Source organism: Taurulus bubalis, assembly GCF_910589615.1.
Source record: "Taurulus bubalis genome assembly, chromosome: 2".
Taxonomy (NCBI): Eukaryota; Metazoa; Chordata; class Actinopteri; order Perciformes; family Cottidae; genus Taurulus; species Taurulus bubalis.
Window position 1 is genome coordinate 13758504 of NC_136590.1, and position 15527 is coordinate 13774030.

Here is a 15527-nt window from a genome sequence, read left to right on the forward strand (position 1 = left end):
CGTATCCAATAAGCATGCGATGAGGGCGTGGAGAAGTCATGTTTACGTCTTGCTTGCTGCGAAGTGGGGCAGAGCGTGAACTCCACCTGTCACACGGTCCGATATAGAGACACACTGACATTCAAATGAGCCACTGCAACACAGTGTATAGGACGACTACTGTAAGGTAAGAGCACAACTGCTGTTAGAATGGAGATACGCATGCTGTAATGTGGTTAATTGAGTTTACTGGCTAAGTTAGAATAAAGATTTAAATAAAGCACATCGGCTGAAGTGGTATACTGAATACACAGTAGTCTATATGCTATAGTCTATATGTAATAGTCTATATGCTGAGATTTAAACATAAAGCAGATGCTATTATCTAGAATGACTTGCTTCTGGTGTATTTTGAAAATAAAGTTTGGGCAGGACATGGGCAGTGGTGGGATTTTCAGTCATTTAATATCTGAAACATGGAAACAAAGACTGTCACTGGCCCACTGCAACTGTATTCATATGGTATCAGTCTGAACACTGGCTGACAAAGTTAGAGTTAGTTTGTTTTGAGGTCTGTGTTTTCCAGATGATGCATTTACATTATGTAGGGTAAAGCCCAATTAAAGTGAGACTAGCTTCAGACTAACTAATCTAAATTATATCAGTTACCTCCTTCACCTGCTTGCAAAGCAGTCACAAGCTGCTGTTCTCAGTGGTGGCATTAACTATGACATGCTATCAGGTACAGCGTTCAGTAAAGAAATACTCTTGTTGAGGTGTCAACTTCAACTGAGGCAATTTATTATAATGGTTACTGGTTGTGAAAGTGGTAAACAGTTCAACACAGATATGATTTTTTTTAATTATAGCAAACATATACTGTTCGGTTTTTGGAAGCAGAGAGGGGGAAGTTATCAAAAATAGTTTCATACTTTAGGAATACAAACCGTTTAGTGCCAATTAAGTTTTCGTCATTGGAAATGCTTCAGCTTCACTGAATGCACATGCGTTTTCCATGTATACTACTCTGTTATACTGACATCGTTCCCTGTGTCACACTGTGTCATACCTTGACTTATATTTCCCCTAAAGTTTCCTCAAACGTAGATATGTCACACATGGAGAAGGTCTCATTTATTGAATCAGTGAATGCACTTTCATTGTAAATGTTTCTTCTGTACTAATTGAAAGTGCTACATAATTCTGTGATATTAGCACAAGGATATTAGAAGATGTCATTTGTGATTGGTACACATAGTAGTCACTTGGTCAGGACCTCATATGTGTCTATAGAGGAAGCTAGCGAGCAGTAAAGCTGCCACAGTGGCAAAGCACAGGGTTTGGTTTTAAAGGTTAAACAAGTGCATGGAAACATTTCCTGCTGCCAACTGCGGCATATGGGACAGATAGAGCTTGGCGATCTAGCGCACAAAGATCAGTCTGACAAAGATATTTTGTAGCTTCACATTGACTGTAAGGAGAGTAAAGGTTAGTGAACACACTGTTGAAGTGAGAAAAGCTTGGTGTGAATATTTGCTATTCACAATTTTAACTGACCTAATTTCCGTTCAGTGAAACCACAGAAGTAACCATCTTCAAATTTAGAAATAATGCAACCAATTGAAGGTGATGTACTCTAATGTTAGATTTAGGATATGTCTTCATTTGTTTGAGACCTAATTTTGCACTTTTAAACTCATATTCAGCTGAATCTGTTTGTTGTTAAATCCCCGAAAGCCCTCTTCAATTTGAAATGGGGAGCTATTTCTGTCTCTCTTCCTTGAATACAGCCTTCTAGGTTTCAAAAATGTGTAAGTAGATATGGTTTTGTATGTGTCCAAAAATAATATGACATCGGCAAACAAATAAACTGTGGACCAGGAGTTCAACATTGCCCTTACTTGACATAAAGGAGGAAAGGGCCTGCTGCACACATGCCAGCTGGTCGTAAATGTGTTGGGTCTGCTGTCCACAGAGCTGCCATGCTGAGAAGAGGCAAGAACGTCCGCGCTCGGCATTTAGCCTGGAGCGAGACACGACAAGAGACAGATGCCATGGCAGTGATCCAGACATCAGACAGGCAGGAATGGGAAGGCCAAACAACAACACAGGTGAGACATGGGGCTTGTGAGGTGAAAAGAAAAGTGTAGAGCAGAAAAGATAGAATTTTAAAAAGGACTGGGAGATACATATACAAATGTATTATTACTGGATAAAGAGACACTTACTTGATGTAAGAAGATACAAAACCACAAAGTTTGTGTCATCAGAACAAATATGTTACGACCAGATATGACAGATAATAGTTCTACCTGAGTACCAGTAGTTTTCCACTGGGACGGTTCCATGACTGAAATGTCTGTGTGGAAGAGATGGTTGGGTCTTCAAAGGCAAGGAAAGGAGGCACAGTATTTTTGGAAGAGGTCTAATTTTACTTGCTAGCACACATGACTTCTGTAACCAATAGGAACCATGAACAGCTTTTAGGTAAAAGGTTATCTTGTTGAGTCTTTGAAACATGGCTCTCATTTGGCTCTTTGGATTATCGACCGTTCAAGAAAGCAAGATTGAGTGGTATTTCCGTCCAGGCTCTTCCAGGTTGCTCTTTCTTGCCGCCGCCAAGACGTTATTCTTTTTAAGAAAAGGCATCAGGGCTTCCAGTGGAATTTATATAAAGCTGAATACAATCCTCACACCCTCCACTGGATCTAAATCCTCTCTCTGTTACCAAGCCAATATCCCTGGATCATGGCCACGTCGATAAACTTACAAGATGCTGTTCATGCTGTTTGTGTCAACCAGATCAGCGACATGGAGTCTGAGGCGGATTACTTGGAGAGTCCTGAGGCCGAATCTGACGTGGTTGCCTTGCCCAGCATAGTGCCGGTGATCGGGGAGTCTTTCTGCCAGTGTGACCGACTGGAAGCGCTCAGCCCTGGCTTTGGGGTCACCAGTGACTGCCTCTGTGGGGAGGAGGATGAGGGTGAGCAAAAGCTGATGACAGTAATACACCATATGGACACAGCAGAATACGCTGTAAATTGGCACAAGTGTGGTGTTGAAGCTGGGCAGACTATTTCTAACATCATACAGCTTTCACAGTATTATGAAATGATATTACAAATTGGCTTTGTGAGCATATAACTACATATTCCAATCCATTCAATAGTTGTTCAGATATTGCAATGAACAAAGTATGAACTCATAACTATCCAGCTATTATAGACGTCAGTGCGTTTGTGTTCTCAGGTTTTGACTGGGAGTGGGACGAGTGCTTCACGTCTTCCGCAGCTTTACTCAGCTGTGACAATAGGAAGGTGAGCTTTCACTCAGACTACAGCTGTGGCACAGCCGCCATCCGTGGCACCAAGGAGCTCGCAGACGGTCAGCACTTCTGGGAAGTCAAGATGACCTCTCCCGTCTACGGAACCGATATGGTGGGTAGCAGGCGTTTGAGGATCATTGCAATCAGATCGTATAGAGGAGATCTAGAATAAGGCTACTTAACCTGTTTTGATCATGTTTTGACTGTTTTGTTGGTGTAGATGGTGGGAATTGGAACTGCAGAGGTAAATATGGAGAAGTTCAAATTCAGCTTTGGCAGCCTTCTGGGCCACGATGAAGACAGCTGGGGACTCTCCTACACAGGTATTTCAATACAAATTGGAAATATACCATGAATTATAAGAGTGATATGTGAAACAGTACGGAGACTTTCCCCCAGTGGTGAAAAGTTCAACAAAATACGAACCCTAAATCGGGAACCTCTGGACAAAAGGACTAAACAAACGAGCCGTATATCAAAGAAAAAGGTTTAGAACATGGATACCCCACTGAGAGGCAGTTTATTGCATCTGTGTCATGGGTTTCGCCACAGCCCCGCCCCTTGTATGATGCATACAATCTAATGATGTAATATATGATCATATATCACACACAGTGGTTAATGAATACCTTTTTATTCTTATTTGATCCATTCAATTTCATATAATTTCTCTGATAACACTTCTGCACCTTCACATAAGTAGGATTTTAAATGCATGTCAAAAAATGCATGAGTAAAGTGACGACCCCTGAGTGACATATTTTAATAATTTTATGATGCATAACAATAACCATACAGAATAACTGATAAACTATGCAATTAACTTGCTTTGGCGACCCCTAATGTATGAACCAGGTACTTTTTCCATTGTAGTATTATTAATATATTTCTACATACTTCCTCCACCACAGAAAATAAAATATACATCCTGTTTCTTATCTAAATCTGTTTAAAGGACTCCTCCAGCACAAAGGGAACCGAGTGAAGTTCTCCTCTCGGTTTGGCCAGGGGTCCATTATAGGTGTGCACCTGGACACCTGGCATGGTACCCTGACCTTCTACAAGAATCGGCGCTGTATAGGTGCGTGTTTCTCTGTAATACAAGCTCCATAAAACACAAGAAAACTGCATTTTAGTTACGACTGCCTCATGGCGTTTGCAGGTGTTGCTGCCACAAGGCTACAGAATAAGAAGTTCTACCCCATGGTGTGCTCCACGGCAGCTAAAAGCAGTATGAAGGTGATCCGTGCTTGCTACACACCCACCTCTCTGCAGTACCTTTGCAGTGCCCGGTTCCGTCAAATTTTGCCTCGATGCCCTGATGTACTTAATGCTATAGAGCTGCCCCCGGGCCTGCGCACCGTCCTCCACCTACAGCTAGGCTGGGTCTTCTCCCTCAGCAGCAACCCCGAAGCCTCAGAGCAGCGCGAGGACTTGCTCGAGGATTTCCACGAGGAGATGAGCCTGCCTTCCAGCCCTATCCCGAGCCCAGTCTCCACCCTGAGTGCCTGCACCTCTCCGAGCCCCTGCACCAGCCCGTTTCTTGACACAGTCCCATACCACTGCCCCTGTCAAATGTCATCTCAAGCTCATCCCTGCACTTGGCACTACCCTCCAAGTTCTCCCAGCAGCGACTACGACAGCTGCAGTTCTGAGCCGGAGGACTACCAATGCAAAAGATGCCGCTGGACTTGACCTTGCAGTCAATACGTATTTGGCAGACAGCTATTCTACCATTGCCATCGACATCTCCAGTTGGAAATCTTGGAGATAATGATTAAGCCAATACTTAGTTTGAGTCGATTCTTGCTTCCTTTTTATTTAACAATATTGTGATATTCAAACAATGGCGATGAATAAGGAGACGGGAGTGAGTGTGTAGTGAGTAAGACATTTAATCAAGATTAGATGTTAGAGTGACATCCTGGTTATTCATTCACAACTTCACCAATTTATATAATTGAGTTATTAATAAAAAATAAGAAGAATTATCTACCAGTCAGTCTTTGGAAGGCCTAAAGTTTGCCAGATTAGACTGACAAAAACATTATTTCAGGGATAGACTCCAGGGAGAAAAATAGTTGCTTTTTTGATACAATGGAAATTACATTTTGTAAATGTGTTTTGTAATCAATATTTGGCTTCTTTTTTTTAGGCTTTGTTTTTTTATTTACAGTTTGTTTATTACTTTTCTTACTCTGGAAATTCTCTAAAATAAAACAAAAAACATTCTGTTGCAGCTCATTGTAAAGGCTATTTTACAGGTAAACAAAAAAAAAAAGTAGTTTATCAAGGTTCCTCTAACTATAACAATACATCTCACATTTGTTCAACAAACAAAAATATTGTATAAAGGTAGTATAAATCATATAACTAGTTATTTTACTAAATATATTATATTCCTCAAATCTGTTGAAGTTCAGATGAGTATAAATAGTGCTTTACTGGAAGGTGGACATGATATGTAAGGCATATTCTTAGCTTGTAAACAATTCATTAACACATTAACAACCTAGTGGTGACAAAGTGTCATTAGATACCAGATTAATCCTCGCTGACATCCGTCCATCTGGTTCTCAAGTGGACAGATCAGTCCAGGACAAGCTGCGGGTTGTGGGCAGTGAAGCAGCGGTAAACTCTAGCTGATATCTCCGGTCCCACTCGTCTCTCTTTACCTCCACTTTTCACTAAGAGATCAGCTAAAAGCCCCTTTCTGGCATCCTCTGACTCTAAGCTCTGGTACACCTAAAAAAAAACACATTGGAAATTGGTTATTCTTTATCCATCCTAAAAGGTTTTTAGTTATGAATAGCAATAGAAAACAACATAGAAAGCTTGTAAAGCTTTTCAGGACCCCCCTCTTTATGCACTGAGCTCTACAAGACCATACTGAAGCATCATCAGGTGGTGTACCTGCAGCAGCAGCTGCGGAGACGGGTAGGCTGCAGTCACAGTGGAGGCCACAGCAGGACTAACTCTGTTCAGCTGCTGGATCTGCCTGCTCCAGACCTGGATCAGCCCCGAGCCATCCCTCTCTACCCGAACCCCGCTGGCCCATGAACCGTCCACACAGAAGGGCAGCTCTCCTCGCTCTGTCAGCAGTCTGAAAATACATGGAAGGACATCTTGAAAGTGAGGTAAGCTTAGTCAGGTAAGATTTCCTTGTCTGTTAATGTGAGATGATGACAGAAGTGGCTTCGTACTTGAAAGGGCGCTTTGATAAGGCTTTGGTGATGGCACACACATGGTTAGTGACCTCCTGCCAGCCACCCAGGAAGACCAGGGTGATATTCTTACAGAGCTGTAGGTACACAAAAACCTGGAGAGAAATGGAGACAATATCAAAGACACCCCTCTTAATTAAATCATTAAAACTTATCGTAAATCACCAAGTGTGCAGGAACGTGACAAGTATGTACACTGTTTAGCTCTCTCTTACCCTCTGAAACATACAGGTGAGTGGCAACATCTACAAATAGAACATGTTAGATCAACTAATCCTCAGATTCAAAGTAAACTGACCTCCTGGACGTCTAGGTTCTCCAACCCTGATTTGGACTGGAGGATCTCATCTAGTAAATGCACGCCATAAGCATCTGACCTGTTGGTAAATAAACCAATAAGTCAGATCAGAGTGTGTACATGGAAGCTAACGCAGAATATGTGTGTAAACTTGGTCAATAAGAAAGTATCTATCCATCAGAGGCCACAATCAGTCATAGACACACACTGACCTGTAATCTGGCTGAGAGTCTGTCACTAAAAGAGTGACCACCTTCTTAGCATCCCGGTTGAGACACTCCAATATTGGACCGAGGAAAGACCCCGTCCCTGACTCCTCCCCCTCGCTGTCTAGCATCTGCAGTGGAAACAAAATGACACAGAGGAGGGCCATCATGTAGACTGGCATCAAAGTTAAATGATTACACCTTCAAACGGTTTCTTACTTTCTTCACAGAGATCACCATTTCCACAAAGTCATTGAGACCCAGCACCAGAGCCACTTGCTCCTCTTCCACCGATCCATCTTCCCCCTGCAAAAGACAAAACCGTAATGAGCCCGAGGTAGTAGAGAATGTAAGAATATGTTAGGCAGTAGAAATACAGCAAATTTCACGAGAAGTATGAGGTGCCTACTACCTGAGGTAAATCTCGGATCCAGGCGATGCTGTGTGGGATCTGCTGGGACTCGATAGTAAACCTCCACTCAAAGGCAGTGAGGGTGTCCAGCAAGATGTCTGAGCCATCTTGTTGCAGAAGGGCTGGAAGAAAAGCACACAGAGACAGGCTTCTAGATGAACACCTGTGCATGAGGCCTGGTAAATATGAATTGTCCTGCATGGAATTGTCATTGTCAAAAGTTTGCACTTACTTCCTTATATAAGCAATACACATTACAAACTGACAGCCATTCAGCTATGTTATACTTCTGTGGCAAAATCAAAAAAAAGAATGAATGGAAAAATACATTTCCTAAAATGTAAATATCAAATAAAAATATTCTACTTTAAATCAATATCCCCTGTATGTTTGCAGTATGCGGATTTCGTAGCATGTATTATTGTATTTTTTCTATCAATATTTTCCCAACTGTTGACAAGCTGTTCCAATCACGTCGGTGGAATAGACTTCCGAGAGCACCTGAAGGCAGCACGGCGTACCTGGATCCACGCAGACAGTCAGACACTTCAGGCAGTTCTCTGGCCGGAGACGCTTCAGGTTCTCCGCAGCCTCTTTCCTCCTCTGCTGCTCTCGTCTCCTCTCCTCCTTCTCCTGGGCTCTCGTTGCTCTCTGCCTCTCTCTCGCCTCCTTCCTCTCTCTGGCTGTCTGTCTGTCCGCCTCTACCTCCTCCTTGGTGCGGCGTTTCCTTGCAGGGCTTGGTGTGCCACGTCCATCTGGTCGCGGAGTGGACAAAGCAGAAGTGTGACTGCTGCTTTCCGTGTTTGTGGGTGACGACGATTGGAGAGTTGTGCACTTGTCTGAACTCTGCTCCTCCGCTGTGCTGATCGCTACTATTTGAACACCCTCATCACGTTTTGTCTCCGCTTCGCTTTCCTCGGATTCAGATATTTCCCATGTTTTAACTCTCCGCAAAGCAGACATTTCATACGTTTAAAATATAATCAAAAACCCCTTGAACGCATCGGATCATTGTAACAGATAGATTATGTTTAGATCGTCTCGACGGTGTCCGCTGAGGGACAAAAGGTGATAAACGCGCCTTTACCTGGTAGCTCATTAGAAACATTTTCAAAAGAGGCAGACCATTTTTACTAATGTTATATGTTTTTGTCTAAATAGAGTAACATCTACCATTGCCTCAGAGTTAATAATTCAGAGTATGTTTTACTCTATTTAGTGTTCATATTTAACTCTACATGATGATATATTTACTAGAATTTGATATCAAATTGGATTCAATTCTATAGAGATGGACCCTGTGAACACGGTACGTGTTTGTACTAAGCTTTACGGTACGAGCGTGTAAGAACTGGCTTCAAAATAAGGGCAAACTTCCGGTGAACGTGTGAACATGTCACATTCATTAAATCAGTACGTCTATAAACAATATGCCTTCTGTACATTTTATTTCCCAACATGAAGGTCATTAAAATAAAAATATAATATATAAAATAAAATTAATATAAAATATATTAAAATGTTATTTCTCGGCTTTTATTAAGTATTTCTTTTGAAAAATGCAAATATGAAATCTCCAGGGCAGCCAGATTACTTTGAGGCCAGATGCAGTACAACACATACAAGATAAGTATGATATTGTTCTTCCTTGGCAAGCAGTGTCGTCACTCGGCAAGAGCGCTCGGGACACGCCTAGAACACGTGTTACTCTCAGAGTTACCGGGTGAGCTCGGCACTGCTCTGAGTGCGCAGTGTGTGCGGTGGCGCTCAGGTGTGTGGAGAATGAGATGGCCTCCCGTGTTAGGTGGGGTTACCAATATAACCTAGTAAGGTAGGGTCTTGGCTTCCCCCACATTTAATGTACTGTTAGATTGTCACTTCGATATTAGGGGACAATTTAAAAATAAATAAAAAAATGAAAAGCTTATTTTACTGGGTCAATACTGTCACTATATTTTGTGCCTTATTTATCTTTTTTTCTTAAAGTTTATTGTAATTCTGTGTTAGGAGGACCCAGCAAAATAAGCTTTTCATTGTACAGAATAACTGCCTGTTATACTGTGCATATGACAATAAAGATATCTTGAATCTTGAATTATTTCTTACATTTTCATATAAACAGCTAAAAATTACTAACTGTGTATGTAAATGAGACTGTATATTTTATATAAATGTATTATAGGTATGCAATATTGGATTTATTAATTCAGCAGTTGTTTTGTCAGGTTTATCACGTGTTTATAACATATGTCCACTGGTGGTGAATACAGGCTCAAGAAAATATTCTGACAGTATATTTAATTTTATATAGTAGGAGCAGACTAACATGGTATTCATTTCAGTGTGTTTGGTTTAGCAAAAATGGCTCCAACTTAAATTGTTACAATTTGAAAGATGCCTCAGGTGTATTCTGCTTTCACTGTATTCACTCCTTTTAATAAAATATCTTTGAGATGACACAGGCAGTTGTTTTAAAATAGTTTAATATTGCTCAAAATAAAAACAAAGTTAAACCCTGCATTCACCTAAAGTAGCTGCAGGGTGATAATCCTCTTTGCCAATAGGGGGCAGTCGCGGCTTTGCTACGACTGGTGCTGTAATTATTGCCCACGAGAAGCAGACAGCGCGAGTAGATTTCCAAACAACCCGCTGCGTCCTCGCGCGTCACAAGGTGCCTCCATGCAGCTTAAAGAGCTGTGGTCCTGCTCACCAGTATGTTCATGTAAACAACACTGAAGAAGAATGGGATTCGGACGTTTTATTTTATAGCTACTGTCCTTTTTTTTTATTACTCACTATGACGCAACCGGCGGAAAAAGGTAGGTCCGTACAGAGTTTTGTTTCCCACAAAGAAAATACTGTTGTCAACAAATCGAAAACCAGTCGTCTGCCTCGTAAACATCTATGTCGGTACTTCCCTGAACAACTGGGCCACTAAAAGACCAACTCAGCAGTTTATGCTTTAGCTAAGTGTTGCTGAGGAGCTCACGTGACTAAAAACCCTGACTTGGTAGCAGAAATGAATTGTAAGTTCAGCTGAAATTCTTTCACACAAGCAGTTGTTTTTCCCCAGTGAGGTAAACAACACGACGTTCCCCATTTGGCTGAATGAAAGGAAATGCACTTAAAAATGTGCTCTTCTTATTGTTCCTTCACTTGAAGGGTTTGCTATGCAGAATGAGAAGCTTGTGTGAAAAAAAAGCACTATGTCAAAACCAATAATGAATAAAAGGCGTATGACATAAGATTTTCCATCAGGGTGCTCACATATTTTCTGTTTGGAATATATTCTGCCAATGTATTTAAATGAGCTTTCAATGAAAATATAGATAGATAGATGTATACTTTATTCATCCCCACGGGGAAATGTGTTTGTGTCAGCAGCAAGCAAGTTACATAGAAGAATCAAAAATAGTAGGCAGAGCGTATTCAATTTAAGAAAATTAAACCATAAAGAAAGTGCAAAAATGTCTATGAAGTGTATATACAGTGAAATAGAAGTATGTACTTAAGTGACTAAACAACAAAAGCAGTGCAGGCGCTATTGATGTGGATTAATTTACAGAGGATCGGGCCAGAGGTGACTTATTATACAGTCTTATAGCAGTGGGCAGGAATGTTTTCCTTTATCAGTCTTTGTGACAAGCTGCTCTTGGTGTACATGTGATTGAAGTGTCCGGGGATGTGTGCATCTCTTCCTGTCCATGTTGTGACTTTCAGAGTGAAGTCGGGCTCTTCAATGAACGTTAAACTTCAGGAGAAATTAACATTCTGTGTTTATTTTTTTTGACAGTGTATTACCGCTTTGTGGTGCTGTTCTTCAACTGCCTGCTGACATTTGGCTCCTACTTCTGCTTCGACATCCCGAGTGTGCTGCAGGATCAGTTCCAAGGGGTAAGTGAGAGGTAGCAGGGCAGACAGACCATCTTAAAGATACCATCTATATCAATTGATTTCCAGGGTCTTTGCAGTTTGGTGTCAAAATTACAGCTTCGTCCTCAGTTTGTGGCTAGTTAGATCATTTAATTTAATTATCTTTATTTAAAAGGAGCCATGTACAGTTCAAACATAAATGTCACCATTTGATGCACTGTACTAGATTATATCTTCAGATAATTTGCATCTGTAGTCCCATTCTGTGTGGATAATAACTTAAATCCCTGGCTTCCCCTCATCTGGCAGAACCTGACATGTTCCAATGCAACCGTAATCAATGGCACAGTTGACTGTGTGGTGGGATTAGGGATGAGCCCTCAGCAATACAATCTTCTTTATGCCATCTATGCTTGGACGTAAGTGCACACTTATTGACTCGACTGCAGGCTGATAACGGCTTATCAGAAAACGGTTACAGTTGCTCTGTTCTTCTATCAACAGGAATGCAGTCGTGGTGATTATGGCTGGCTTCCTGATTGACAAATTAGGAAACCGCTGTAAGTCTACAAAAATAGATCAATATCTTTCCTGCAAATCAAACAACTGATTTATGCTAACTCGTGGTAAACCGTTTCACCTTTTCTCCTCTCTGCAGTTGGAGTATTTCTGTTCTCTTTTCTGTGTGTTTTGGGCTCGTCGCTCTTTGCACTGGGTTCCCACTTCAAAGGAACTCCCTATCTGCTGCCGCTCATGCTCACAGGGCGACTACTGTTTGGATCAGGCAATGGATCTCTGACCAGTAAGGCCACCGTCCCAGAGGTCACATACGTACTCTTAGCGGCGTTAACTCAGAGGAATATTCCTTAACTGCTCTTCTCATTTTACTTCCTTATAAGTTGTTCAGAACCGCATCACAGCCTTCTGGTTCAGAGGGAAGGAGCTAGCCTTGGCTTTCGGTCTGACCCTGGCTTTCTCTCGCCTGGGTTCAGTCCTGAACTTCTTCCTCACCCAAAGGTTCGAAGAAAAGTATGGCATGCAGTGGACACTCTGGGGTGGTAGGTAATACATAAAGGGGAGAGAAACCTCAAGGGTTGTGGCAATAATAATGAAATTTAAAAGAAAAGGAAAAGGTTCAAGTAAGAGTATTTTTCACATGATATGTTCTAGGGGCACTACTATGTGTGCTGGGCTTTGTGTCTGCCGTTCTGGTCAGTGGCCTGGACAAGATCGGTATGAGGCAGCTGGGTCTCGATGGCGCCATCCAAGAGCAGTCCCGCAAAGTGGTACGAACTGTACCTTTCACATATAACCTGTTTATAAAGTGCAAAGATGGAGAATCTGACCTCACTTATTTTCTTTAAATTAACGATTACCTCATTTGTTTGTGTGTGCATGTGTAGAGGATTCAGGATGTGAAGCTCCTGTCGCTAAGATACTGGCTGCTGGTGCTCACCATCATGTTCTTCTACAACGGCATCTTCCCGTTCATTGCTGATGCCAGGTAGATCTATCGACACAGGTTTTATATCACTGTATTGTAATGAACTCCGGGCATAAACGCTTAAAAGAACAATTATGTTTTAACATACTGCTGTATTTTTTTCTGTCCAGTAAGTTCATTCAGGATAAATACAGCGGCTACACTCAGAAGGAGGCGGCTTATGTCGCCGGGGCGGTATATGACAGCTCACTGGTCCTCTCAGCCTGCGTGGGCATTCTCATTGTAAGCATATGTAACCTAAAGCTGTTTCCACACTCTAAGCTCGAAAGGCAGTCTTGTGGAGGTCAGTTGGTGTAACACGTGACCCTCTCTTGGGATTGTTCCAGGATTACGTAGGGCTGCGCGGCGTGTTTGCACTGGGCTGTGCCGTCCTCACGCTGCCTGTGTTTGGACTGCTGGCCTTCACCTTTGTTGCTCCTCTCGTGTCCACCATATGGCTGGGAATCACTTACTCCTTTGCTGCTGTGAGTTCATGTCGAAGCCATTGTTTATTTCTTATATTTTAATTTACATTTTTTATGTTTTAACCTCTTGATATTTTGTTTTAATTTTTTTTTTCAACAAAAAAAGCCATTGTTTAAACATTTTAATTTCTAACGTCTGCTTTCCCTCAGGTAGTTCATTTATTGGTTTTAGTCCTATAGAAATGATCAAGGACTCGTGGCATATACATTGTTTATAAGTGATTCATTTGTCTCAATTCGAATACTTTGGGGTAGTGAAAATGTATTTGTGCTCTACTTTAATTTCAACTATATGTGCTGTATTCCAGGCCAGCATGTGGCCGTCTATTCCCCTCGTGGTGCCTCAGGCGACTCTGGGAACAGCCATGGGCCTGGCCACCTCCGTACAGATGGTTGGAATTGGGTTGTCAAATCTTGTCGTTGGGCAGATTTTGGGCACCAAGTCCAGGTAGTAAATGTTTCAGATAAGGATCTCATTGCAGTGCACTTGATGGTCCATGCTGAATGTTAGAGCTTTACTTACCCTCAATGCTTTCTCCATTTCCTGACCAGTGAAACTAAGATTCCGTTGTGGCGTTGGCAAAGGATGATGATCTTCATGTTGGCCAACACCATCAGCTGCATCGTCACCGCAGTGCTGCTCAACATTGTTGATCACAGACAGGTCAGACGTCTTACAGTCTGTGCATCATTTTATAAATGTTCTGTGTGTATCTATTGTCAGCTGACTACAGCACAGAATACAGTACAGTGTGTTCAGTTAATATGTGTTGCTCTGCAGGGCGGGATCCTGAACAAGACCACCAAGAGGACAGGCCAGGCAGAGAGCGACTCCGACAGAGAGCCGCTCAACCAGGGAGAGGAAGAGCAGGAGGACGAGGACGAGGCGGTCAGATCTCGTTCTGAAAACTCCTAAGATCTGTTCACATTTTATTCAAGTTTAAACATTTCTCTTTTTATATTTGTATTTTACATATAACACTTCAAAAGGGACTCTATGTACTGAACACCTCACTGAAAACCACATGACCTCTCCATTCTGTCTGCTGTTGTTACTGCAGATAATGGAGCAGTTTAATGAGTGGGAATCAATAAATCCCTGTTAAACCGTATTTACAGTAGCACAGGTAAGTAAAACATCAAACTCTCTCAAAGCTTTAGCTTCCAACTGTACTGCCGTAACTGACTGTGTGAACGTAATTTAGGTCGCTTAATCATAAAGGAAATATTTGACACCTTTTATGTATATGGTAGATGCAGTCAATTGACCACCAACACTGATTGGGCATCCACATCAAATGTGGGAATGTTCCCGCTAACATGCACGTCATAAAAATGTAATGCCTGTTTGTTTTTTTTAAATGATTTTTATCGTGAAACACTTGTACCTCCTATTTGTTTGTTCAATGTTAGAGATTTCACAATGTTCTTGAAGAAGGGATCTTAAACAGTTTTACAACCGCAAAAATAAAATGCTGTTTTGAGAGTGCAATCTCACCAAGAAGGAGAATATACAGAGCCAGATATTTCTCTACAATCCTAATATGCAATATCAGATTGACCAGTTTAACATGTGTAATCTTCTTCTAAATAGATCACAGAATGTTTTGCACATTACGGCCAATAGGTAGAGCTCTTGAGACATTTGTTTGCAATGGATAAGTCTACTGCTCCTGTAGTAAGCATGGTATTATAGAGATTGTTTATCCTAATGACTTTTACTTCTACTTTCCAGGTTTCTTTTTGTGGGTCAGTGTGGGTATTTTAGGGGAGCTAGTCATGATAACAGTGCTTCATATCACACCCATCATATTGTCAACAACTGTGAAAATGTAGACTGCTTTTAAATATCTACGGGCAAATATGGCAAGTAAGAGTGACATGTTTTCAGTATACACACATTTCCCTCTTATTCCTTTGAGCCTGCGCACATTACTTGCTGTACCATTTGTGCCAATTTATATTTTAAGTTGCCATTCATTTAATTGCTATTTTTCTTTATTTCTGAAAATAGAATACATCAGCTGTAACTAACTAAAATGCAGGAGAACTTACTCATCCTCTAAAATGATACAGACGGGCACATCATTTAATGTTAAGGCGCCTAGCTTGAATGCTATTAGTCAATTCCTAAAAATGTGCACTCCCATCAGAGAAAGAAAGGTAAAAAGAATGGGTTGCACTATATGAGTATTTGTGCAGTTTTTTTTAACTTGCTACAGCTTGTGCAGTTTCAATCTAC

The 15527-nt window shown here is 41.4% G+C and overlaps 3 protein-coding genes across 3 annotated transcripts; 2 read left to right on the plus strand and 1 right to left on the minus strand.

Moving 5' to 3' along the window:
- Window positions 1–38: 38 nt before the first annotated feature.
- Window positions 39–5131, plus strand: spsb3b (splA/ryanodine receptor domain and SOCS box containing 3b; the record flags this gene model as incomplete). Its single annotated transcript, XM_079236139.1, is given in 8 exon segments — window positions 39–104; window positions 108–166; window positions 1955–2090; window positions 2782–2962; window positions 3229–3416; window positions 3525–3627; window positions 4260–4385; window positions 4467–5131. Coding segments are annotated over 8 exon segments (1392 nt in total). The 3' UTR covers window positions 5000–5131.
- A 50-nt stretch (window positions 5132–5181) lies between these two features.
- Window positions 5182–8407, minus strand: eme2 (essential meiotic structure-specific endonuclease subunit 2; the record flags this gene model as incomplete). The annotated part of the gene is made up of 8 exons (XM_079236126.1): window positions 5182–6049; window positions 6218–6407; window positions 6508–6623; window positions 6827–6905; window positions 7039–7163; window positions 7252–7338; window positions 7445–7566; window positions 7966–8407. The coding sequence occupies 8 exons, from the start codon at window positions 8405–8407 to the stop codon at window positions 5894–5896; spliced, it is 1317 nt and encodes a 438-aa protein (XP_079092252.1). The 3' UTR covers window positions 5182–5893.
- Window positions 8408–10193: 1786 nt separating this feature from the next.
- mfsd1l (major facilitator superfamily domain containing 1-like) lies at window positions 10194–14783 on the plus strand. Its single transcript, XM_079214554.1, has 13 exons — window positions 10194–10263; window positions 11238–11338; window positions 11627–11736; window positions 11822–11877; window positions 11976–12119; window positions 12217–12375; window positions 12488–12603; window positions 12721–12821; window positions 12932–13043; window positions 13148–13285; window positions 13594–13733; window positions 13838–13949; window positions 14067–14783. Exons 1-13 carry the CDS (start codon window positions 10242–10244, stop codon window positions 14199–14201), a joined length of 1446 nt encoding a protein of 481 aa, XP_079070680.1. The 5' UTR covers window positions 10194–10241; the 3' UTR covers window positions 14202–14783.
- The last annotated feature ends 744 nt before the right edge of the window (window positions 14784–15527 follow it).

Coding starts and splice junctions, on each gene's coding strand:
- mfsd1l (XM_079214554.1), top strand. CDS start 10,242: ATGACGCAACCGGCGGAAAAAG. Junction 12,376..12,487: donor GCAGTGGACACTCTGGGGTG/GTAGGTAATACA, acceptor GATATGTTCTAG/GGGCACTACTATGTGTGCTG. Junction 13,044..13,147: donor CCTGCGTGGGCATTCTCATT/GTAAGCATATGT, acceptor GGATTGTTCCAG/GATTACGTAGGGCTGCGCGG.